Source organism: Accipiter gentilis, chromosome 26 (genome assembly GCF_929443795.1).
Source record: "Accipiter gentilis chromosome 26, bAccGen1.1, whole genome shotgun sequence".
Lineage (NCBI taxonomy): Eukaryota > Metazoa > Chordata > Aves > Accipitriformes > Accipitridae > Astur > Astur gentilis.
Genome location: NC_064905.1, coordinates 21,423,495 through 21,444,844, shown reverse-complemented (window position 1 = coordinate 21,444,844; position 21,350 = coordinate 21,423,495). Strand labels below are relative to the sequence as shown.

Below are 21,350 nucleotides of genomic sequence, written 5' to 3'. Positions count from 1 at the left end.
AAATTTAAGGAGCAGAGAATAAATTGTTTAGTCCATTTTTGTTACATCTAAAGGCCATAATCTAAATATACACACACACATATATATGGATATTTTTACACATAAATAATATATATAATCCCACTTGATTAGGTGGGAACTGGACACTGCCCCTTACCCAGCCCAGTGCCTCGGGTTGACCTGGTCTAAAGCTGGAGCCGCAGCAGCAATGTTTGTTCTCCTGGCAGTTTTTTTCTGTGGAAAACATAATTAACAGCATGGATAAGTTGGAGTCTACAGTCTCTTTCTGTCTGGGCTTCTTGGACTGTAATGACAGAGCTATCCATTAAGCTTCTGAAAATAGTTTTATGTTATAACAGAAGAAAGCATATATAGCTACCAGAAAACCACTATTCTTCAAAAGATAAGATGACTTTATGGCATTTCCTAGCCAGCCAACTCTCACTCGTAAGTTTGAGTGAGAGTTAGCTCTCCCAGAGCAATAATAAAAGTCCAGGAAAGGCAAATTCTGATCCATACAATGCTGTGAATTTGGTTTGGGATGTGTGGCAGTTGCTGGAGCTGCCTGTTATAAGCACTTGGCTTTTTCTAATTACAGTACATTAATAAGGGACATATTTTTAAAACTGTCTTGCACAAAGTGCTAACCAACTTTTACTGTTAGTTATACTGGAGTCAAACCACATGTCTGTGAAAGGAGATGTTGAACTGGATTTCACCTATTTAGGGGCCAGTTTCCTCTCATGTGGTCTTGACTTGATGCCTAAGCTGTGGGAAGCTCAGTGTAGTCAGTAGCAGGGCAGGGCGACTATGAGAATTTTATTTTTCTCTGATGTTTCTTGGACAGCCTTGCTGGCAAGCAGTCAACAAGGTGGAAATGAGAAAACATCTTCTGAGACTGCTCTGACCACTGATCTATGAGCCCATGCTCACGTTGCAGCTTCCCCTGTTCCTGGAAATCAAATCTCATTTTCCTTGCTATCTGTTAAAATATGATGGCTTATCCCTCAGGGAGAAAGCAGTCCTCTGAATGTGTCCTGATCTATTTGAGATTTCTTGCCTATCTATCTGTACTGAGACAAGCAGGGGAGAGAAAAGTAGTTTTCTGCCCTTGAAGAGCAGCCTTCTTCCTAAACCTGTTGCGGGGGGGGGGAACACACGGACGACTAGTAAAGGCTTTTTACTTAGTTTGAGTTTTCTTCTGTGTTCTCTGGGCTACTGGATATTATATAATAATTCTAAAGGAACATGTCTGAAAATGAACAGTATCATTAGGTTTTTTCTTTCTGAAGTTTTCAGTTCCTTAGAGTCTGTAATTCTTCAATACTCTTGAATATTTTTGAGTCTGTTCTTGCAGCCTGTAAAAGCACTATGGATGGTAAATTTATGGCCTCAAATGAACTTGATTAGATTTAAAAAATAAAAAAGGAAAGAAGGAAAATTGTGATGAAGTAAGAAGGGTTGAAGTGGAAACAATTGGAAAGAAATGCATATGTTTGGGATGAAGCTGTGACTTCTAGCAAAAGCATTTTTTGTGAAGTGCTTCAGAGGTAGAAACAAAAATAAACGTTTGGTGTTTAGTAGATTAGGGAATCATGATGATGGAAGCCAAGAGAAATTTTTGAGGCTGAATAAGGAAAGTCAGGGAATTCAAGGACAATGGAGAAGTATGTGGCGGGTGACTGCTCTAATTAAAAGGTCAGACTCTGTTGGGTGCTCAGAAGAGGTCTCTTACAGGGCTGTGAAGAATTGCCAAACCTGATCTTCCTCATTAAATCCTTGGCCAGAGATTGGACCATGGTTCTCGGGTCCAAAAGCATTTTATTTGGGCCACAGCTTTTCGCCAGCTAAGCACGCATGTTATTGAAATGCCAAGCATTCGTGTCCAGCAGTGGATGTCATCGCTGTATGGGAAATGACTCCAGGGAAGGTGTAGGATGACCCATTCTGGCATCGTGGCTCAAGGAAAGCTCCCATGCTAGTCAGCAGGAATCTTCTCCTTCTCTAGAGAGGTAGGCATAGCTGGGTAAGGAAGTTTAGGAAGACTTATCTTCTCCCCCTCCCCCCCCCAAAAAAACGGATATTGAGATGCATTATTATTTTAATCCTTCTCTAAATTACTCAAGACAATTCCACAGCTCCAGAAAGCCTGAAGTCTGTATTGATGTTTTTACTGGAAATGTTTACATTCCTCAAGCTATGGTGAAATTTATTTCTGTGCACACAAGGCATAAACCTCATCTAAATCCCATTTAGGCTCTGTTTTGAGAATGTCTGACACTTTGACTTTCCCTGGCTCCCAGTAGCAGGGTAAGTTTCCCACTGGGCCTGCGTACGCCAAACTTGAAAGTTTGTCCTTGGGTTCTGATGTATATTATCCTTGGCAACCGTTAGCTACCTGCATGATAGTTCTAGAAATTGCACTAAATGAGAAATCTGGTTTTAGTCTTCAGAAATCTTTGCAAGAAAAATAGAGATTAGCAGAAAGTGTGTTTTCCAGTCATCTAAAGGGGATGTCATCTGATATGTTCTCTTATGTTGCCTTCCTGTTTGAAACCTAAAGCTGAAAGTCCTAGGGGATAAAATTGTTGATTATAGGCTAGAGAAAATAATAATAAAGGGAATGTATCTATTTAAAAAAAGAAAAAAAAAAAAGGCAGCAGCTAAGAGAGAAACAGTGACTTTCAGAGACGCTGGGCACAAAGATAATCAGACAGCCACACTTTCCTGGATGTAGTATCCTTCCATTTCTCTCACCCTTTCAACAATCATGTGAAAGTGATGGAATTTGAAGACTTCAGACATTTGTCTGGAATTTCTGGATGTTTCACAGTCTGGTCAAAGGAGCAGCTCTTATTTCCAGACATCTCATGTCTCAGTAAGACATACAGTCACTGAGAAAGCATGGGTCACTCGTGTCATGAGTGTGACAGATTTCTGTGCAGGAGGTCCTGGATGGAGGTCTGGGAACCTGTGCTGGATCAGCAACCGATGACCTACCGCAGGTGTCTGTGATACCAGAGACTCTCTACGCACCCTCCCCAAGATTTCAGACTCTCCAGACTTCCCTGGGCCAGCCAGTAAGGTTGCCTGCTAAACCAAGAGTCTCACAGATGATATTTTGGTCACAATTAGATCTCATGGTCCATGAAACAGATGGGTCAGGTGCTGCAGACTGTGCAACTGATTGGAATCTGAAGAATTTTGGCTAATATTTACATGAGGTGTTTACCCTTTGATAAGAAACAGGTCATTCACAAACATGTACATGACATAATGTTGGTAGGTTGGTCATGGTGTTTGCTTTGCATTTCACACACTTACCATTCTCGTTGCTTGGAGAACAGTTGCATATTGTAGTTTGATATGGATTAATAGCTGTGTTTTCCCCCTTTATTTCCATGGAGCCCTTTGTTTAAAAAAGGCAGTTTTACAGGAACAGATCTATGAAGTTTTACACAAGCCAACATGTTAGCAGCGTGTTGCCTTCGTCTCCAGAGTGTTTTGGAGGAGAAATCCTGTTGGTTTTCCAAAGTTACAGTTCCTCACCCATAAACACCAACAGCCCAGTCTCAAAAGAAGGTTTGAACTCTGCTTGTGTTTATTAAGGAAGATGCTCATTCTTGCTTCTCTGATGGAAAGATTGTGTTGGTAAACTTTAAGGGAACTGCACAAGTCTGCAAACATACTGTGTGGCTGTGTTCGGTGCCGGGAGCTGTTTCTCCTAAGTTGTTGAGGATAAATCAGAGACTTGATAAAGAAAATACATGTGTTTCAGATGGGTAATGCGTTGTTTGGGCAAGCACTGTATGTAACTGCAGGTGAGTTACGGGTTAATTAGTAGTACCTAATACAATCTAAATGAGGTCAAACAAGAATGAACTGTAAGTAGAAGAAAGCTTGCCCTTAAAAGACAGGTAACTTGTTAACTGTCTGCAGTCTGGAGTTGCTGATTTTTCTCTGTACAAAGTTAATTTGCCAGAGCCATGAGGCTTTGACCTACCAAGTTGACTGCAAGGAATTCAAGATTGTGCAATACAAACCACCTTTCCCTTGAATTAAGAGGTTGAGGTGGTGGGTGGTATTTTAACAGTGGTCTGTGAGAGACTGGAGACTTCTGCAGGACTTGAACCTGCACTTGAATGCTCAGGGACTGTATTTGATAATGTTTAGGTGAAGAAGTTTCAATGCAAGCAGTGGTACCTGAGCTGAGAAAATGTGCAGCATGGGCTGTAACAATGTGAATTTCTTGGCACTGCCTTGCCACGGCTATTTTTTTTTTTTCTGTCGTTATTATGGTGGAAACTTGGGACAAATCCTGTTTTGACACAGAAGACATCATTATCTTAGCCCAGAGACAGCCCAGCTGTGTGTACACAGCGTCCTGTGTCATCTGGGTTTTGTTCTTCCTTGGCCATCAGCCTGCTGGGAAGCATTAGACAAGTCCCATTCCCTACAGATACCCCATTTCTCTTCCGTGCTTCTGTTCATCTCATCTCTGTAGTTTGTCAGATCTATAAAGCAAAGAGTGTGTGCTTTATATTTGCAAACTGCTTTGCATAGAGGGCTGTGCTCTGTGTAGGGTATCCTAGGTAGTACTGGAGCAAATATAATAAATCAGTGGATAGAAGTCAAGTTAGCCTCTTTTTAAACAAACAAACAAAACAACAAAAAAAAACCCAGCTTTTTTTGGACCTTAATAGGTCCAAAATAACCTTAATAGGTTGTTAGTGGCTTTATTTCTTCCTTGGGCATAGAGTGACACATTGTTAATACACTTCCCTTCATCTTCTGGTGTTCTTGGTTCTGATATACTTTAATTTAACATTTTTCTTTTTGCTTTCAGAGGTTTACAATTAAAATGTTGCAAGCCTGTCTGGAATGTGCACGTTGTATTATAGCCTTGCCAGAGCATTTTTAAGACCCACAAACAGTGTAGTCCATGAGGGTGCTGTACCACCTACCAGCAGAGGAGAACAATAATGTCATTGTTAATGTCAGTTAAGTACATCAATGTTTTTCTTTTACATGTGAAAGAGAAGGCAGTTTTCACATAGTTCTTTAAACACATTGAGATCAGTGATTCTGCTTCCAGGGTTTAGGAAACATCTTCTCCAAAAGAAATATGACAGATTTTCTCAAAGATGTGTTTCAGTATCATATTATTTAAATTTTAGTAGAGACTTCTGGAGAACAGTATATTACTTCAGTTCTTATCATTTTTCAGTCACTTCAAGGATGTGAAATTGCAAACTTGGTCTTAAGCAAAACAGATATGCAAAATGTGAGCTATGGTAAGATTGGGACCAGAGGGCACCCAATGCGGGGGGAAGTCCTCTTGCTTATTTGGCACTTCTCCACAGAGCAGAAGGAAAGGCTGCAGGTAGCTCCAGACAGGTGACGGGAGAGACTGCACAGGAGGAGTAGACAGAGGAGGGAATGTCCCACGAGCTGCAATGTCCTCCTGCACCTGGTACAAACATGGACTTGGTGCTTACTGCTGCTATTTCCAAGTCAGATGTTTGTACCTTGGTCTTCTTAGATATTGAAATTATATTTCCTATTATTTCTGGTGTCATCATAAAAACTTGAGACAAAAATTCTTCACTGTGTTGCTGACCTCACTGTAAATCATGAACAGATAGCTTGAACGAGAGGAGATGGCCTCAAGTTGCACCAGGGGAGGTTTAGTTTGGATATTAGGAAAAATTTCTTCACCAAAAGGGTTGTCAAGCACTGGAACAGGCTGCCCAGGGCAGTGGTTGAGTCACCATCGCTGGAGGTATTTAAAAGATGTGTAGATGTGGCACTTAAGAACATGGTTTAGTGGTGGTCTTGGCAGTGTTAGACTTACAGGTGGACTCAATGATCTTAAAGGTCTTTTACAACCCAATTGATTCTATGATTCTATGAAATAATGAAGGAAAAGAGATCTTGGGAAACACTGGTGTAGAAAACCAAGAGAGTAACTTCATTGATATACATAAACCAAAGCACAATTGTTATTTAAATTCTACACATAGCCATGAAAAGTTAGAGCCAAATTCTCATCATAAATCAGGGTGGCTCCGTCAACTTCAGTGGAACAGTGCCAGCACATCCCAAAGACATGGCTCGGTCTATTAATAGCAACAGTCAAGTAATAGAACTGCCTGGAGAGGTTCTGGCTGGTACAAGAATGACAGAGGAATCTGCCTTCTGGTTCTCTTGTGGAGTGTGGCTCCTGTGGGGTTTGATCCTGTGCACCTCCCAGCACCTCCAGAGACCACCAAGCTTGCACAGCTCAGTGAGACGCAGCAGTGACTGGGGTGGTCCAAGTTTTCAGGTGCAGTCTGTTCATTTAGATAATGTAACAGCAGTATGATAGCAACTGTGGTACAGTCTGATTCTGCATTTAGTGCCATTGCAATCATTCTCTCAGCTGCTTTTCTTTCTTTGTAGCTTCAGAAAATCCACAGTTTTCCTTTCACCAGATATCTAAGGATTTTATTTCTTTAAATCCTTCAATCCAGCATGGTGAAAAGGATGGGGAATGTCTGTCTTCAGCCATTGATGCTTTGTGTTTCCTATGTGACCCTGTTATTCAGGGATAGACAATTAAATTTCACAGCTGCATTTTAGATCCTCTCTAAAGAGAGACAGAACTTCTCCAGGTGTTCTTGAGTTGGTTTCTTACTGAATTTCCAAAAAAGCCCAGCAGAAATTCCCACTGTGTGGTGTTATGCTGTTTTAATTTCTCAGAAACTAGTTAATTTATTGTGCCCCACCAGTCCAAGTTCCCTTTATAGATTAACTTGTGTGTTTTGGCTCCTATCCATCTCTTCCTTTGGCTCAAAATGAATGATACCAGGACTGTCTTTGAAACAAGGCAGGAATGTGAAGTTTTTTGATTAAACAGCAATATCACCCCTGAAACCGCTCCTCCTGCCAGCTTTATGAGGCCCCAGTGCAGAAGTACGGTATTGAGAATGGCAGATGAAGGTCTGGCAAGTTCAACCTTTTTGGAGAAATTAGGCATGTAATATTCTGGTAGGATTTGGAAACAGTTTGCATCTCCTCAGATGGTGTGTCACTGGAGCAGCTTGTCACTGAAGGTTTTCAAGACTGTTTGCTTTCTCTTAATAACTAATCAGTCTTTAGAACTGGTTTAAATGAGAATTACTAAACAAGGTCACTGGCTAGCACCTATCTGCCTTGCCAGGTTCAGTCTTTTATCAGGGGCTCGTACTGCCTATGAGTGTGTCAGAGGGGCTTGAAGCAGGCAGAGGCAGTTGAGGGGGTCACAGTTAGTGTGACCATCTCCTGTGTGTCTTCTGTTGGCCTATTTAAGCGGGCTGCTTGTAGAGATCTCAGTTGTTAAACAAAACCTGCATGCATCATCTATAACAATCAAAGAGTAAATGTCAAGTGCTGCTGATAAACACAGGCTGTTTTCTAGACTCTGCAAAAATGTGTATTTTCTTGTACGTCAACTCTAAGCTAGTGCTTTTTTCTAGTACATTTGGTATGTTTGCAGGGGAGATCTTAGCATTAGCCATAAAAATATTTGGCTGTCTTTTAAAATCTATGATTTGTTACTGACAGCAGAATGCGTCATCGAGATACTCTGTCGATCTCTCATCAAACCACTTTCTATGAGCCTATGGGAAAGGTTTTCCAAGATGTGTATTTTTGAGCACGGATGGAAGTGGCATGGAAACTCACTTAAACGACAAAACATTTTCATCATGTTCATGAAATAAAGTATGATATGGTTCTTGCTTCTCTGAGAAACAATGGAAGCCTTTAAGGAGGGGGGAGAGGGCTGGTAAGACTGATTCTGATCATGATTTCTTCCTATTTGATAATTCTTCTGGCCTAATCTGTGCACTGCTTGTTCAGTACAGTTATCCATGGGGCACTGACATGTCCAACTAACTCTCTGTGTGCTCATATTTCTGTGTGAGATTTTTTTCTGAAAGGAAATGTGGAGGCACTGGTGGGGTTTGGGGCACACTTTGTGTAATGTCACTGCAGTCATGTAGTTGGAAACCCTGGTGCTGTTTAGAACCATCCAAATGAGAGCAAGGCACTGATCCATGGTTGTGAACATTTCTGGAAGCACAGCTCGAAGTCACTTTGCAGCTTCAACCAGCCAGGTGCATGTTGTATTCAAGCACCTCCAGAATTAGGCAGTATCTGAGCTGGGATTTTCAACCCCTCATATTTATTTCTAGGCAGATTCAGGAACTAGTTTTGATTCTGACCCTTGATGTTTTGCACATGGTGAGAGGGTATCTTCTAACTGTATGTATAGTCTTTTAGATTTAATGAAGATCTAGAGAACTCTTGTTATTAAAGACTTAGTTGCTCTGTTTGTGATAGCAGAAATGATCATTCCAAGATCCTGATAATTACTGAAGCCAGACATTTACTTCTAGCTACTCTAAATACTATTTTCAAGTTCACATCTTGAGCATGTATGCGATGCTTACTGCCTGATCTCCTCAGGTGTGATCATCCCACTGAGTCTTTTTCACATGTTTCTCTTTCTTTTTAGGATCCTCTAGATATTATTGGAATGTGACTACAGAGAAAAATGTGCTTTTCTAACAACTCGCTTGTGGACATTTTCCAGAAATCAAAGTCTGATTGATGCTACAACATGGCTTCATCTGGGAATGAGATAGAAGGATGGACTCACAGACAAGGTGGCAGGATTGGAGAGCTGGTAGATACTGTGACCTCTCCTGAAAATGGTAATCATCTTTCACCAGTGAAGTCGATGGGCAGTGTAGACCATCTCTTGCACCTCCCAGGAAGAGTAGACTCTGCTTACAGCTCTTTCTCAGGGGGATCAAATGTTCCAGAGTATCCCACCCCATCGTGCTACAGTGAAAACTGCTGTTTGCCTCCAGAGCAGGTACCATACATGGACTCAGAATATGTAAGAGGTATTTATAATCTCAGTGCAGCAAACTCTGACCTCAGATGCCTACATCCATACAAAGCACCAGACCTGAGCATCCATAATAACTGTCACAGCACCAGACTTGCTGAATGCTGTGGAAGCACTCCTACCCGAGGGACTTTAGATCAGGGACCACCGCCTCTGGCGGCACCTCCACCTTCTCCTCCCATGCGACTTGATAGCTATAAAGTCACTAGACACCTTGAAAACTCAAGAGGGAGACGCAACTCTGGAAGTCACAGTGAGTGTAGTGTGCATCCAGCTCCTTGCATGCAGGACAATCAGCTAGCAGATAGGGTCATATCACAGACTCCACACAGGGATGAAGTTACAGAGCAAGATAGAGTGGCTGCTAGGGGAAAGACTCTGGAAAACAAGGGCCTTTCTTCTGATTCTACAAATGAGGTATCTATATCAAAAATTCAGGGGTTAAAGATGGACGAAAATGGAGAGTGGAACCCATCCCAACAACCTTTAAAGAGAAGGAATCCACATGTTTTCAGCAGACCTTCTTCATTCATTTTTCAAGAATATTTAAAGACTGACTCTGTGGCTGATGTCCCTAAAATACTTTCTGCTTATAATTCAGTTCATGCTTATAAAATTCCTGAAGAGATGAACTCCAAGTCCTATCACTCAGTGCATACCAACCCTAACACTGTTAATGATACACAAGAAGACAAAGAGTATCCCTGCAGTGTACGTAAGCCAACTTTCAGAGAAGCAGATCGGCAAAGCGGAGTGCCAGAACCTGCCCAACGAAAAGGATCCCTGCCCTGTGCTCAGTGCCCGCTCTATGCCGAGTTGCATTCAGATGTGGATCAAGATGTGTTTGAGGACAGCTGTGACTTAAAATATATGGAGAATGCTCTTCTAATTAAAAATGCTCCCAGGAAGCTGAACAGTTGTACAGATGAAAATCAGTGCTATGACTCTGAAGGAAAAATTGGGAGTGATGTAAGGGAACCACTCCTGAATCAACAAGCCAAAATGCAGAGATCATCACCATCCTGCAGCTGTGATACTGTAGAAGTGGAACACCCTTGTTGTGAGGAGTCATCAGATCAGGCAAATAAGCAATGCTATGATAATACTAGCCAAACGTCTTTTTTCAGACCAAAGGAAGATTCCACATCTCAGTTTTTACATGAAGTCAAGAAAGAAAAACAGGCTAGTAACAGCGGTCCTGACCTTAGCATGAATCTAGAACAAAAGGAACCTCCTTTTCCTTACCAAATATATCAACCTAAATTTCAAAAACAGCTCTTAAGACAGCTACAGGATGATCTTGCTGGTGAACAAATAACCAGGCAGATGACTCCCATGCTTTACTACCTTTCTGGGGGGAAACCCACCAACATCCTGCACCACAACAAACTCACCCAATGTCAGGAGGGCTCAAGGAGCTCACCAAAGGAATTACCAGCACCGAGCTACTCTGCCTCAGCACAGTGTCTAGAGATAGAAAGGGAAAGCAATCAGCTTCAAAGGACCAGCCATCACCATCAGCGCAGTGCTGATGATCTCCTGCTTGAGACTGAAGATCTCGGTGTCAGGTGTCCTGCTTTATCCATGGATGAGAGCTTCAAGAACGATTATAGAGAGAAACTTAAAGTGGCTCAGAAAAAAGTTCTGAGAGAAACCTCCTTTAAAAGAAAAGACTTACAGATGAGTTTGCCTGTTAGACTGAGACAGAAACCCTCTAAAAGGCCATCAATTGAACACCTTAGGTCTTTCTCGTTATCCAGTGCAAGCGAGGATGCCAAACCTGTTCCCTGTTCCCCTCCTCAGCTAGAATCCTTGGAAAGTTTCAATAGAGATGAAGAAATTAAGAGGCCACAAACAGGTCGAATAGGGGGAAGGAAAAGGGTAACCAAAGAGCAAAAGAAACTGTGTTATTCTGAACCTGAGAAACTTGATCAGCTAGCAGATAAGGAAGTATCATGGAGTCAAGTCAGGGATGAAATCACTGAGCAAGATACAGTAGCAGCTAGGAGAAAGACTCTAGAAAACAGAGGGAGGGCACTTTCCAGTTCAAGTATCTCCAGGACAGAGCTGAAACAAATCCAGCATACTGCACTTATCGAATACATGGAACGAAAGATTAACCAAAGGCCAAGTAGTTCACAACACCTCCCACTGCATAAGCCGCCCCTGCAGAAGAGGCTGTCGCATCCCAAATGGCCTCCTGGTAAGATTTCCAATCCAAACGGGAGCAGGACGATGCAAAACAATGAGGTTTTCTGCCAAGCTTTCTCTAAAGAAAAATTGCCAGATGTTTCTTCTCCTTTGGCTTTTGTTCCTCCACTGAGCGTGACCAGCAGGTGCGATCCCAGCTCTGCTGCTGCTGGTACAGCGACCTTGAAGCATGACCTATCTCCCAACGAAGTGGACGACAGAGGCTGCACCGGCAAGTGTGCGTCAGCTGAAAGTCTCCCACAGGCAGGTGATCCTGCATCTGGGAGAGCTCGTGAGAGATCGAAATCAACTCCTTCTTCCACACAGGTAAGAAAGATATTAAGATAGTAATTAGTGTTTGAGCCTGACTTATGACTATCTACCTGTTTTAGAGAACTCTGGGACTATTCATGTGAAAAACTGCTGAACATCACGAATGAGGAATTAAGACTTTATTTTTTAGCGTGTAGTGGGGAGATGATAGAAGTGGGGGAAAAGCCACATTTGCTTAATCTATAGGAAATGCTGTGTAGCTGTTTGAAAGCAAAATGCTCTGCTTTGCAGTGTGCAGGAGAAATAATTTGGGGTGATTCTGGGAGAAGTGCTACCAATTTTAAAGTGTTATGTATTTATGGTTAATGATGACAATTCATTATTCTCGAAAGTATTTTGTAAGAAAGTATTGCAGACAAACAAGGTGTTCTTTATTGTGAAAAGTTCTAAGAAAATTGCATAAGAATGGAAACTTCCTAACAGCTGACTGAAATGCATACTCGGTCTGGGCAGAGTCACTTGTTATCATTCAGCAGGTGCATAGGTAAAGGCAGGGAGGAAGAGGAGTGTCTGCTTCATGGGACATGCTGTTCAAGAGCCATAAGCTCTGCTCGGGGGCTGGACAACGCTGGGCACATGAGGGTCTCTTCCAGAGCTACGGAGGGGCGTGCATGGGGTCTGGCACTCAGAGATCACGTTTGCAGAGAACACGTGTGGTACGCAGGATGATGCTGTTTGCGTTTCAGCAGTCACTGTTGTTACCTACAGCAACTACATTGGATCCCTCCCCCAGAAAAGGTTGTTATAGAGACATTTTTATAAGTGACCAACCTTTTTGGCTCCTGAATTTGAAGGACAGTAGCTGTCAATATTGTTGTCAAGGGGAATAAAGAAGATAAAAGGGTCAGAAAACAAATGATTTTAATATACTACTAAAATTGCCCAACTGAAGAGGCTGACAAACTTCCACAATTCTGCCTGCTTTTTGAATTTTTAGGAGAGTCAATGGGAGTGGAGTATATACTTTGTTGCCAGCTGTTCTTTGGTTTTCTAGGGAAAAAGGGATGCTACCTAGGAAGAGCATAATAGCAATTTCCTTAATAAAAGAAAATAGACACACTCAAAAATAAAAACCTTGGTGAACCTGCTGCGAGATCTACTGTTGGCTTCTGTTTCTGGGGATAACAAATGCAGTAGTAAAATTAAACAGCTGTCTAGTCTGAAAACGCGGGTTGTCCCATTGTGCTGTTTTCATTTCCAGGACACTTACAGATGTGCCGGTGGTGCAGCGGCACCATCTCGGCGTTGGGAGAGCTGCCTCGGCACCCCCAGGTAAGGCTGCAAAGGCTGGGTTCTAGGTAGAGCCTATGTCCAAGATGTGTGAACTCCAACGGCAGCCGTGGGTGTCTGCTTCTGTCCTTGTGTCTTGGGATCCTTCGTTGCCCATATGGGAACATTCATCCGCTATACTATTTGTTTCATTTTGGGACATTCTTTAAAATAATTTCTCCTGTGTGGAGCAAAAGTGGAAAATGCAGAGTGTAGGTGAGTGTCTCTCCCTGCAGCAGCCCCGCTGCATCAGATCTCTGAGATCACAGCTCCCTCATCTGAGCTCCGGCAAAAACGGCACCTACAACAGCTCGGATATGCCCAGTCTTGAAAAATGTGTGTACTCACAGAGTGGTGTAGTAGGGGCTTTTTGTGGTTTTCTAAAGGAAAAAAATATTGTGCCCTTTACACACAGCTAACTAGAAAGTTTGTATGTTAACTCTCCATATTCGTTTTGCTTGTTTGAGGAGCACCAGGGGAGAAAAAGATCTGAACTTTGTCTCAACGAGGCAGTGACACTGATACTTGTCCAGTAAGAGAATTTCCACTGTTTAAGTCATTCAAAAAGATCTCAATGGTTTCTGGAGGCATGATTATCTTAGGAAAAGAAATATTTTTAGTAAGATTTTGAAGTTTTTCTTAAATTTCCTAGTTTTGTTAAGAGGCTTAGCAAGTCAGCATGAATGTATCTGGAAGTCTGGGACAGAACAGTAACATCAGAAATATATTTGCACATAGCTCTGTAATATGTACTAAGTAATGAAAAGAAAAGAAATCCAGAACTGGTTTCATCAGTAATTAATTTAGATTATCATCTTTGGGAAGTAGGTGTAAGTACAGGTTTTCAGTCTGTTACAGTTGTATCTCATTTTTTTCTCTTTGTTTTCGTCCACAAGAAAGTGCTGCTGAGCTGTGGGAGAAAATGTAGACTGGACATATTTGCAATATTAATTACTCAAAAAGTTCCAACCAGGACCAGCAGGAAGAGCAAGCTGTGATCATTACCCACATCCATAGTGTCCATGGGTTAGGGAAAAAAGCTTGAGGACATCCTTATGTATATCTTGCATCCATTCAATTGCACAATGTAATTTTGAGGTAGTTTTCAGTCGTATTATCCATTTTCCCTGATAACTGCTACAGATGGTTTGTTTAGCCTGCAAACTGGTCCTACCCCCTTCCATTGCAATGAGGCCTGAGAATGAGTAAGAATAAGGCCTGCCACTGTTTGCAGTGATTTTCTTGGGTATCTCTGTGTCTCTTACTTTCATCTATCCCTCCATAAACATTTGTCAGTCCATGTTCACAATATTGCATCATCATCACGTTAATTTAGGTATCACGGTACAGCATCACATTGCAATGCCATGGTGTTTTGCAGGGGGTGTTTTTAGCACCTTTTTGATGGAAAGCCTGTTCCAGCATTGAGGGCATCACTAAAACACCAGAACCAGGTGGTTCAAATCAAGGTCAAATGAGGTTTTTATTTTTAATTGCAATGAAAAGGTGCACATAATAGATAAGATAGCTCTAAGAGACATTGTTAGTCACTATCTAGTACAAACTATGATTAAATTTCCCTTTACCAAGCTGACTTCACTTTTTTGATGAAAAGCTAAAAAGACTGTGTTAAAGCTGGCACATAGAGGGTCTGCAGACCTTGAAGAAGAGAAGCTATGGGAGAAGGTGGAACTTCAAAAATAGCAAGACTTTCATTGCTGAGCCACAGAACAGCTCAGTTTGGCCACATGAAAAGCTTTGTGTCTTGCCAGTGCCTGCTTGAGCTGGGTAAATGCAGCTCAGCTGCAAACCATCCACGGTCTCCCCAGAGCCCCACGTCTGTGTCAGGAAACCTGCCCAGACAAGCAATGGCTGGAGATAGTGTGGGGCTCATGGGATTAAATACAATAGTCCAAGCATTTGAAAGCTTTCCTAGCACAACAAAGTCTGGTATTTTCTCTGTGTGCATCCCTTCACTGGGGGTACTGCAATCTCTGCTGTCAGGCATTAGGTCTCTTCATCGCTCTCCACTGGTCCGGTCTCCTTCAAGAAAAGGAAATGCCTACCTTCGTATCTCCACATATGGCTTAGGAAGGACTCACACCATCCACAGAGACAGGGTTAATTAGTACCTTTAGGGGAGGGAAGGACCGGTTCTCTCCCAGCTGCATTGTTTTTATATGTGACCTTAGAGAAAGAGCTAAGCAAAGGTGGACAAAACTTGCAGTGAGCTCTCTATGCCTGTTCTGAGGGAGGAAATTTTTGCTTTGTGCCTACTACTTTGAAGATCATCTGCCAGGTTAACATAGTTAAATGGAGGCTTATAAATCTTCCTTCCATTTAATCCCTCTAGTTTTCCTCTCTACCGTCCCCTCATAATCCTGTTAGGTTATGAAAAATTTTACTGGAGGAAAAAATAGGTTTGTTCATTCAGTCATGATTAATACAATAGTATTTATATATACACAGATGTACTGACTGTTCTCACAAGCAGTTACATGGATGTATGTATGAACATCAGTGATTGCAGAAGATGGTCTATGCATAGTCCAATCATCTTGTGTTCAACAGTGCCCTTATATTCTTGCAAGTTCTAGTCCGAAGTGTATTTTTAAATTACATGTATTTACTCACTCTGTTATCATTAATATAATTATTTATGCACTGCAGACATTAGCTTTTTCCATCAAAGTTTCTCCTGAAGTGTTGCATCAGAAAACTCAAAGCACTGAGTCAGACTTGCATTGGTCAACTCAAAAGTAGAAGTTTGATCTCAAAATGGTTAACTGAAAGTATTTAATAAAACTTTTACTGAAGTCTAATGGCCATTTCAAAAGAGAACCTTCAGATGAATAGCGTTTCCTCTGTGTTGGTATTCAGTTTGCCTAAAGAGAAGAAAGCACTACGTGTCTTCTCTAAGAAGGACCGAGAAGTGGGGAAGGGAGTGATGCACAGGAGACAGTGATGGCGTAAACCTCTTCTCACCCTTGGGCTGAAACATTCTCACTATAGAAATAAGAAGGTGTAAGGAACAGGACAGTAAAGATTTGCCCTTTTGCAATACAGTCACTGTGTTACAAGAGGGCTGGTGGCAGGAAAGGCAAAGTGCAAATCGTCCTCCTCTGTTACTGCCAGGTGGTTCCCAGATGTGGCCCGAGGAAGGTCTTGGCCAGCCCTGGTCCCCGCGAGTGTCTCGTCCCGTTGGCAGCGTGCTCACCGAGGCTGGTGGGATGGCTGCGTGCTTGTCAAACATTTGTCAAACAGCATCAGTGTGACATTTTAGGGTGTTTTTACCACAGTTTTATTTCAGAAAATGTGTATGTTGGTGATAATTAGAAAATGAGAAATTTAACGGGGATTCAAACAATGTAGACTGGTGCAGCTAGACATTTTACACACTCCCTCTTTTTCCCAAGCAAAATTAATAGATATTATGGAATTTGAATTTTAAAAACTTTAATAAAAACAGGAAGCTGGAAAGATAATGACAATTGCCGTAGCTGCTTAAACAGTCTGCAGAAGTATCTGTTGTAGAGGAAGTGTCTCAAATAAAAGGAAGCGTCTTCTTTCTTATAGTTTCCGTGATCCTGAGAAAGATGGATGCGAGAATCGTGAATATAAAGACAATGACGTAATTGGACGTGCATGTTGTCAGGATACTAAGGAGCTAACTCCTGAAACCTCTATTCCTGTCCCAAGAAGTGGAAGCAAGGAAGATGCTCACATGGAGCAAGAATGCAGGACTAAATCTCTGAATGGCAATGCTTTAGTAAAGTGTCCAGAGCAGCAGCCTGCAGCTCCTCAGGAGCAAGTAATGTACTGCCAGACAGCGTTAGCTCAGCCTCGCCAAGGAGACAAAAATACAGCCAAAGGTTTAGTTGCAAAGGAAACATCTGTGCACAATAGCCAACATGATATTCTCCCTGAGAGAGAGACAAATCTGCCCAAAAGGAGACTGCCGTCTCCTGAAGACCAGCGATACAAAGAACTTGCTATGGAGATCATTGCCAAAGACAATTCTCTGGTTGATATTCTCATGCCTCATCCTGTTAGAAAAACTGCTTTAGACCTGATGGAGGGTCTGTTTCCTGTTAACTTTTCCATGCTGGATAGATCACACAGAAAAAGGGGAGACGTACAGCATGTGCAGGAGAATGAGTAAGTAGACAAAACCAATTATCTAGTATTTTAAGCTATTTTAGTGTATGAATACCATGTATATACTAGCAGTAAGATGACTTGAGCATATTGTTTTATTTTTGTTTCATTAGCAAAATAGTTTAGCTTTCTGATTTACATATCAAGAAATATCTGAGGCTATGGGTATATGACAGAAGAAATGCGGTTCAGTGATACCTTAGTAAAAGGGACTGTGACAAACCTAGGCTGCAAATCTTTTACTCTCTATCTTTTAAAAAAATTAGAAAAAATACTGCTGTGAGAGGAGAGTGATTCTGAAGTCAAGATGGATAAAACCATGAACACAATGTTTGAGAACAAAACTCTTAACTGTTTACCATGGGTATTTATTTTCTGTTCCAATAGCAGGAAAAGTAGTAGAGATGCAACAGAAGAATGTCCTGAATCTGAACACGATGCCAAGCAAAGGAGCGAAGGTCCTACCTCTAAGGGAAACCAAGTCCTGAACAGGAGCAGAGACAGCACAAATGACCTAGATGACATCACATCTAAGAAAGTATGTGGATGACTGTCAGAGGAACCGCTCTTTCTTCACCATGACAAAGAAGTTATTATTAATGTCACATATATTACTGTGGATATTTTTATTCATGACTTTTATCCCAATAATAATGTTTCACAGTTAACTTTGAATCCATTTGTGCTAGTAGGTGAAATTCTGGCAAATTGGCATATTGATCATAAATGGTGGCATTTAAATCCTGCCTGGTTTGATTCAGATCTGTCCTCCCACATACTTCTCTTCAGCAGGTCATCGGGGATGGGTTGTACCTGGAACAAGCACACAGCGTTGGTTATACGTTTCCTTGCAAGGCCAGCTTCTGTGCAGTAGTTGACTCACAATTTAACACTCAAATCTGGTCTCAAAATCAGTAAAATTCATTACAACTGACAGCCTAAATAGGAAATATCTTTTACTCTGAGAGAACTGGCAGCAGTTTCTGCACACTACAGTACCCTATTAATTTCCATATGCACAGGGAGTAGAGGTAGCTTGGACATAGCTGGACTGTGATAGAAATATGGCTTGGAAGGGCAATACGTAGCTTTGAAGAATTACATGGGTTTTTTCCCCCTGTAGAAACCTGGCCATGCTCCATCTCAGTTAATGACAATCTGCCTTCCTGAAAGTCCTCCTGCTGCGCATGTGGTGATATTCTTCATTACCCGCTGTCTAACTGCTGCTCCTGTTCACGGTGGCATTGGCTGATTTCCAAAAAAGCTGATAGGGTTCTTCTCCCGCTCTGGTCTCCGTGCCTTTTTCCATATCAACATTTCTGTATCAAACAGCCTCCTCTGCTTGCTTCACTACCTAGGCACTGTGGCTTGCTTGACTCACCCATGGAACTGACTTTTTCTGTGCATATTATAAATGAAATTCCAGTCGGTTCTTGTAAAGCTTGGTAAAGCTGTGACTTCATGCTCGTATCTTAGAGCATAACCGTCTGTAATCATGTTGTAATCTTTATTGCAGTTCACTTCTGACTGATTGGAAGCTTTCTGAGCTAGGGATTATATCACCAGTTAAGGTGATTACCAGTAATTTGCTCTTCAGAGTTTGAGAATTAAGTACAGCTTAGGAAATACTTCCTTTTTTCTTTTTCTTTCCCAGAGCTTAAAATTATTTTAAAAGTAAAAAATCTGGCAAAGATGTGAGGAAAATCCATTCTCTAGAGATGATATGGATTCTCTTTAGCAATAACAGCTTTCTATGATTTTTTTTTTTCCCCTTTGCAGCTGGAACTCATCTCCAGCCTCCAGTCAAAGCTGCAGTCCCTGTGTGAGGAGAGGGAGCTTATCCTCTCTGAAGCCAGGGAGTGTGGCAAGCGAGGCGAGGAGCTGGAGGCAATGGTGCGGGACGTCTGCAAGCCCAATGAGTTTGAGCGCTACATGATGTTCATCGGCGACCTCGAGAAGGTTGTGAGCCTCTTGCTCTGCTTGTCCAGCCGCCTTGCCCGAGTCCAAAATGCCATGAGGAAGATCGATGGCAATACAGATGCTGAAGAGAAGGTGAGTGACACGTGAGCAGGGTATTTAATTTGTTTTGTTCACTTCTTTCCAGATGGGTCTGTGCTCACCTCATTTGTCTGACAACTCTAAACAAAAGTTGTAAATTATTCATTAATCCCAACCAGCTGTTGCCCAGGCAGCGTTTAGTGTCATGCCATGGGCTGCGTCTCCACGGCTGAAGCAGTGTGGGCCTCTGGTGTGGAGCATAGGTTCCACGCTGGAGAACAGAAGTGCAGAGTGAGCTCTGCAGCTTGGTGCTGGGGTGGCAGCAGCAGCAAAGCCCTGAGAGGGTCCAAGCCAGAGCGGTGGCCTTTGAACCTCGGGCTGCTCCCTTAGCTCCAAACCTGTGCTTCAGAGGGGTTTTTGTTGGGTTTGGGGGTTTTTTCCACCGGTAATTTCAATGCAGTAATTACTGCCTTTGAAATCGTATTTCACTTAATGGGCTTGTCTTAACTATAGCGAGCAGGAAGAAGATGTGGTTGTAACTTGAGATAAAATTCCCTGTAGTTTCACTCAGCTAGCCAGTTTTTCTGGAAAATTAGGAATTGTCTCATGTCATCAGGAGATCTTTTAAAGTCTGAAAAATCTCTTTTTTGCTAGAGGAGACAAGCCAAATTTATTCCAGGAATGATGCTTTCCTGCTGTCCTTATTGCTTTTAGACATGTTTTTATCAATACAATACCTGCTGTTATCTCTCATTTGGAAACTGGAAAAGCAGAGAGTTAGAAAAACAGGGATTTCCTGGAGCTATGCTGCTGCCTACCTGTAGCTTGAGAGGTTTATCATAGTTCACATGCAGAAGGGCACAAAAAGAGTCCTGCCATGCAGTGTGATATGGAGAATCAGGATCTACCTGCTCCGAAATGTCAGTCGTGTTAACATGAATAATTTTTAGCAGTATTCCACACTGACTTTGGCTTTGTGGTTGGCGGGGGCGGGGGGGGGGGGGGGAGAGGGGGACTGCTGTTTCTTTAGTGTTATGTTTATACTCTTCATAGTAAATATGTTACAATAATTTATTCAACAATTTGAATAACGTGCTCAGTAAAGACTTCGTTATGTGTCAGCATTTTTACAACCATCTCCCAGTCACTGCAATTGCCCTAATGTTAGCAAAACCAGCAGTCATGATCTTTGACTCCATTTTTAGGGTGTCAATGGTAACCATTGCTCTGTGTTATATTTATGGACACGGTCCTGAAACTGGGCATTTTCCAGCAGTGCTATCCCTGTGAAAATCATCACAGCTGAAAGAGAATTAGCTAAAACATGAAAGGTATTAAAATCCTGTAGAACAGGCAAGGCTTGATTCTCATGGGTTTGTTAAAAAGAAACCTTTGATGAACAGTTACTGTCTGCATCAAAAGATGTGTCATAAGATACATCAAAAGATGTATCATCTGCATCATAAAGTTACTTTATCACATGTACCTTTTAATAGAAGTCACGCTTTCTTTTTACTATGACATCGGCTCTCTGGCCACATGCAACTTGTGAAATACAAAGCTATGTGCCTTAAAGAACTTCCAACTGAATGAAGATGGATACAGGATACTTTAAAATTACCAAAATGTTAAGTATATTGATTTTTTTCCTGAGGGCAGCATGGAAGAAGGGAGCCTTAATAGGGTTTACTGGGTGTCTTTTACCTTAGAAGCCACAAGAATGAGTAATTCAATTGAGAAAAAACTTGTGTGGAACACAAAGCCCACAAGAGGAAGTAATTAAACTAAATTGGCAGTGGCTTCCAAATGAAGACCTACAGTCTGCCAGGAATGGTGAGTTTTCATAGTATGCTGCTTTGTTTTTTCATTCTATTAGCAATCACTGAATGAACGGCACAAGCTCTTGTCTAGACAGCGGGAAGATGCAAAAGACCTGAAAGAGAATCTAGATCGTAGGGAAAGAGTGGTCTCTGGTATCCTTGCCAAATACCTGACTGATCAGCAGCTCCAGGACTACCAACGCTTTGTTCAAGTCAAGACCTCCTTGCTGATTGAACAGAAGGACCTCGAAGAGCAGATTAAATTTTTCAAAGAACAATTAGAAAATCTTGAGAAAAGCATCCCCCTCTAATACCCACCAACAGACGTTTCTACATGTTATAATTTGTGACATTTCCCTGGAAATCCACAGGTGCTCACTGCGCTGGGCTCAGTTTGGTGAATTCTTGCAATCCTGTTAGTGCCACGGTATTGACAAGTGCTTAGATGCTCTGGGCACACGCTGGACGTGCCTTCCCCTTTGGACGGGCCAACTGACAGCATCTTACAGTATGTAGCAGACTGCATTTTGGAAATGACTGATAGGATATGTTGCTCCTATTAACTTGGCGTGTACTTCCCCTTCCTCTTGTCTGTCCATCTGTTTCCAGATTGACATAATCTCAATAAAAGAATGATACAAATA

At 41.9% G+C, this 21,350-nt stretch overlaps 1 protein-coding gene across 3 annotated transcripts in view; it reads left to right on the top strand.

The window, feature by feature from the left end:
* SHROOM1 (shroom family member 1) overlaps nucleotides 1-21,350 on the top strand; it is a 39,735-nt gene extending 18,385 nt beyond the window's left edge. For all 3 annotated transcript variants that reach the window (XM_049830017.1, XM_049830016.1, XM_049830015.1), the window contains exons 2-7: nucleotides 8,540-11,455; nucleotides 12,663-12,733; nucleotides 16,307-16,888; nucleotides 17,276-17,426; nucleotides 18,668-18,940; nucleotides 20,763-21,350. In XM_049830017.1, the coding sequence (XP_049685974.1) occupies nucleotides 8,645-11,455; nucleotides 12,663-12,733; nucleotides 16,307-16,888; nucleotides 17,276-17,426; nucleotides 18,668-18,940; nucleotides 20,763-21,017 (4,143 nt within the window). In that variant the 5' untranslated portion in view covers nucleotides 8,540-8,644 and the 3' untranslated portion in view covers nucleotides 21,018-21,350. The remainder of the gene's footprint in view (nucleotides 1-8,539; nucleotides 11,456-12,662; nucleotides 12,734-16,306; nucleotides 16,889-17,275; nucleotides 17,427-18,667; nucleotides 18,941-20,762) is intronic.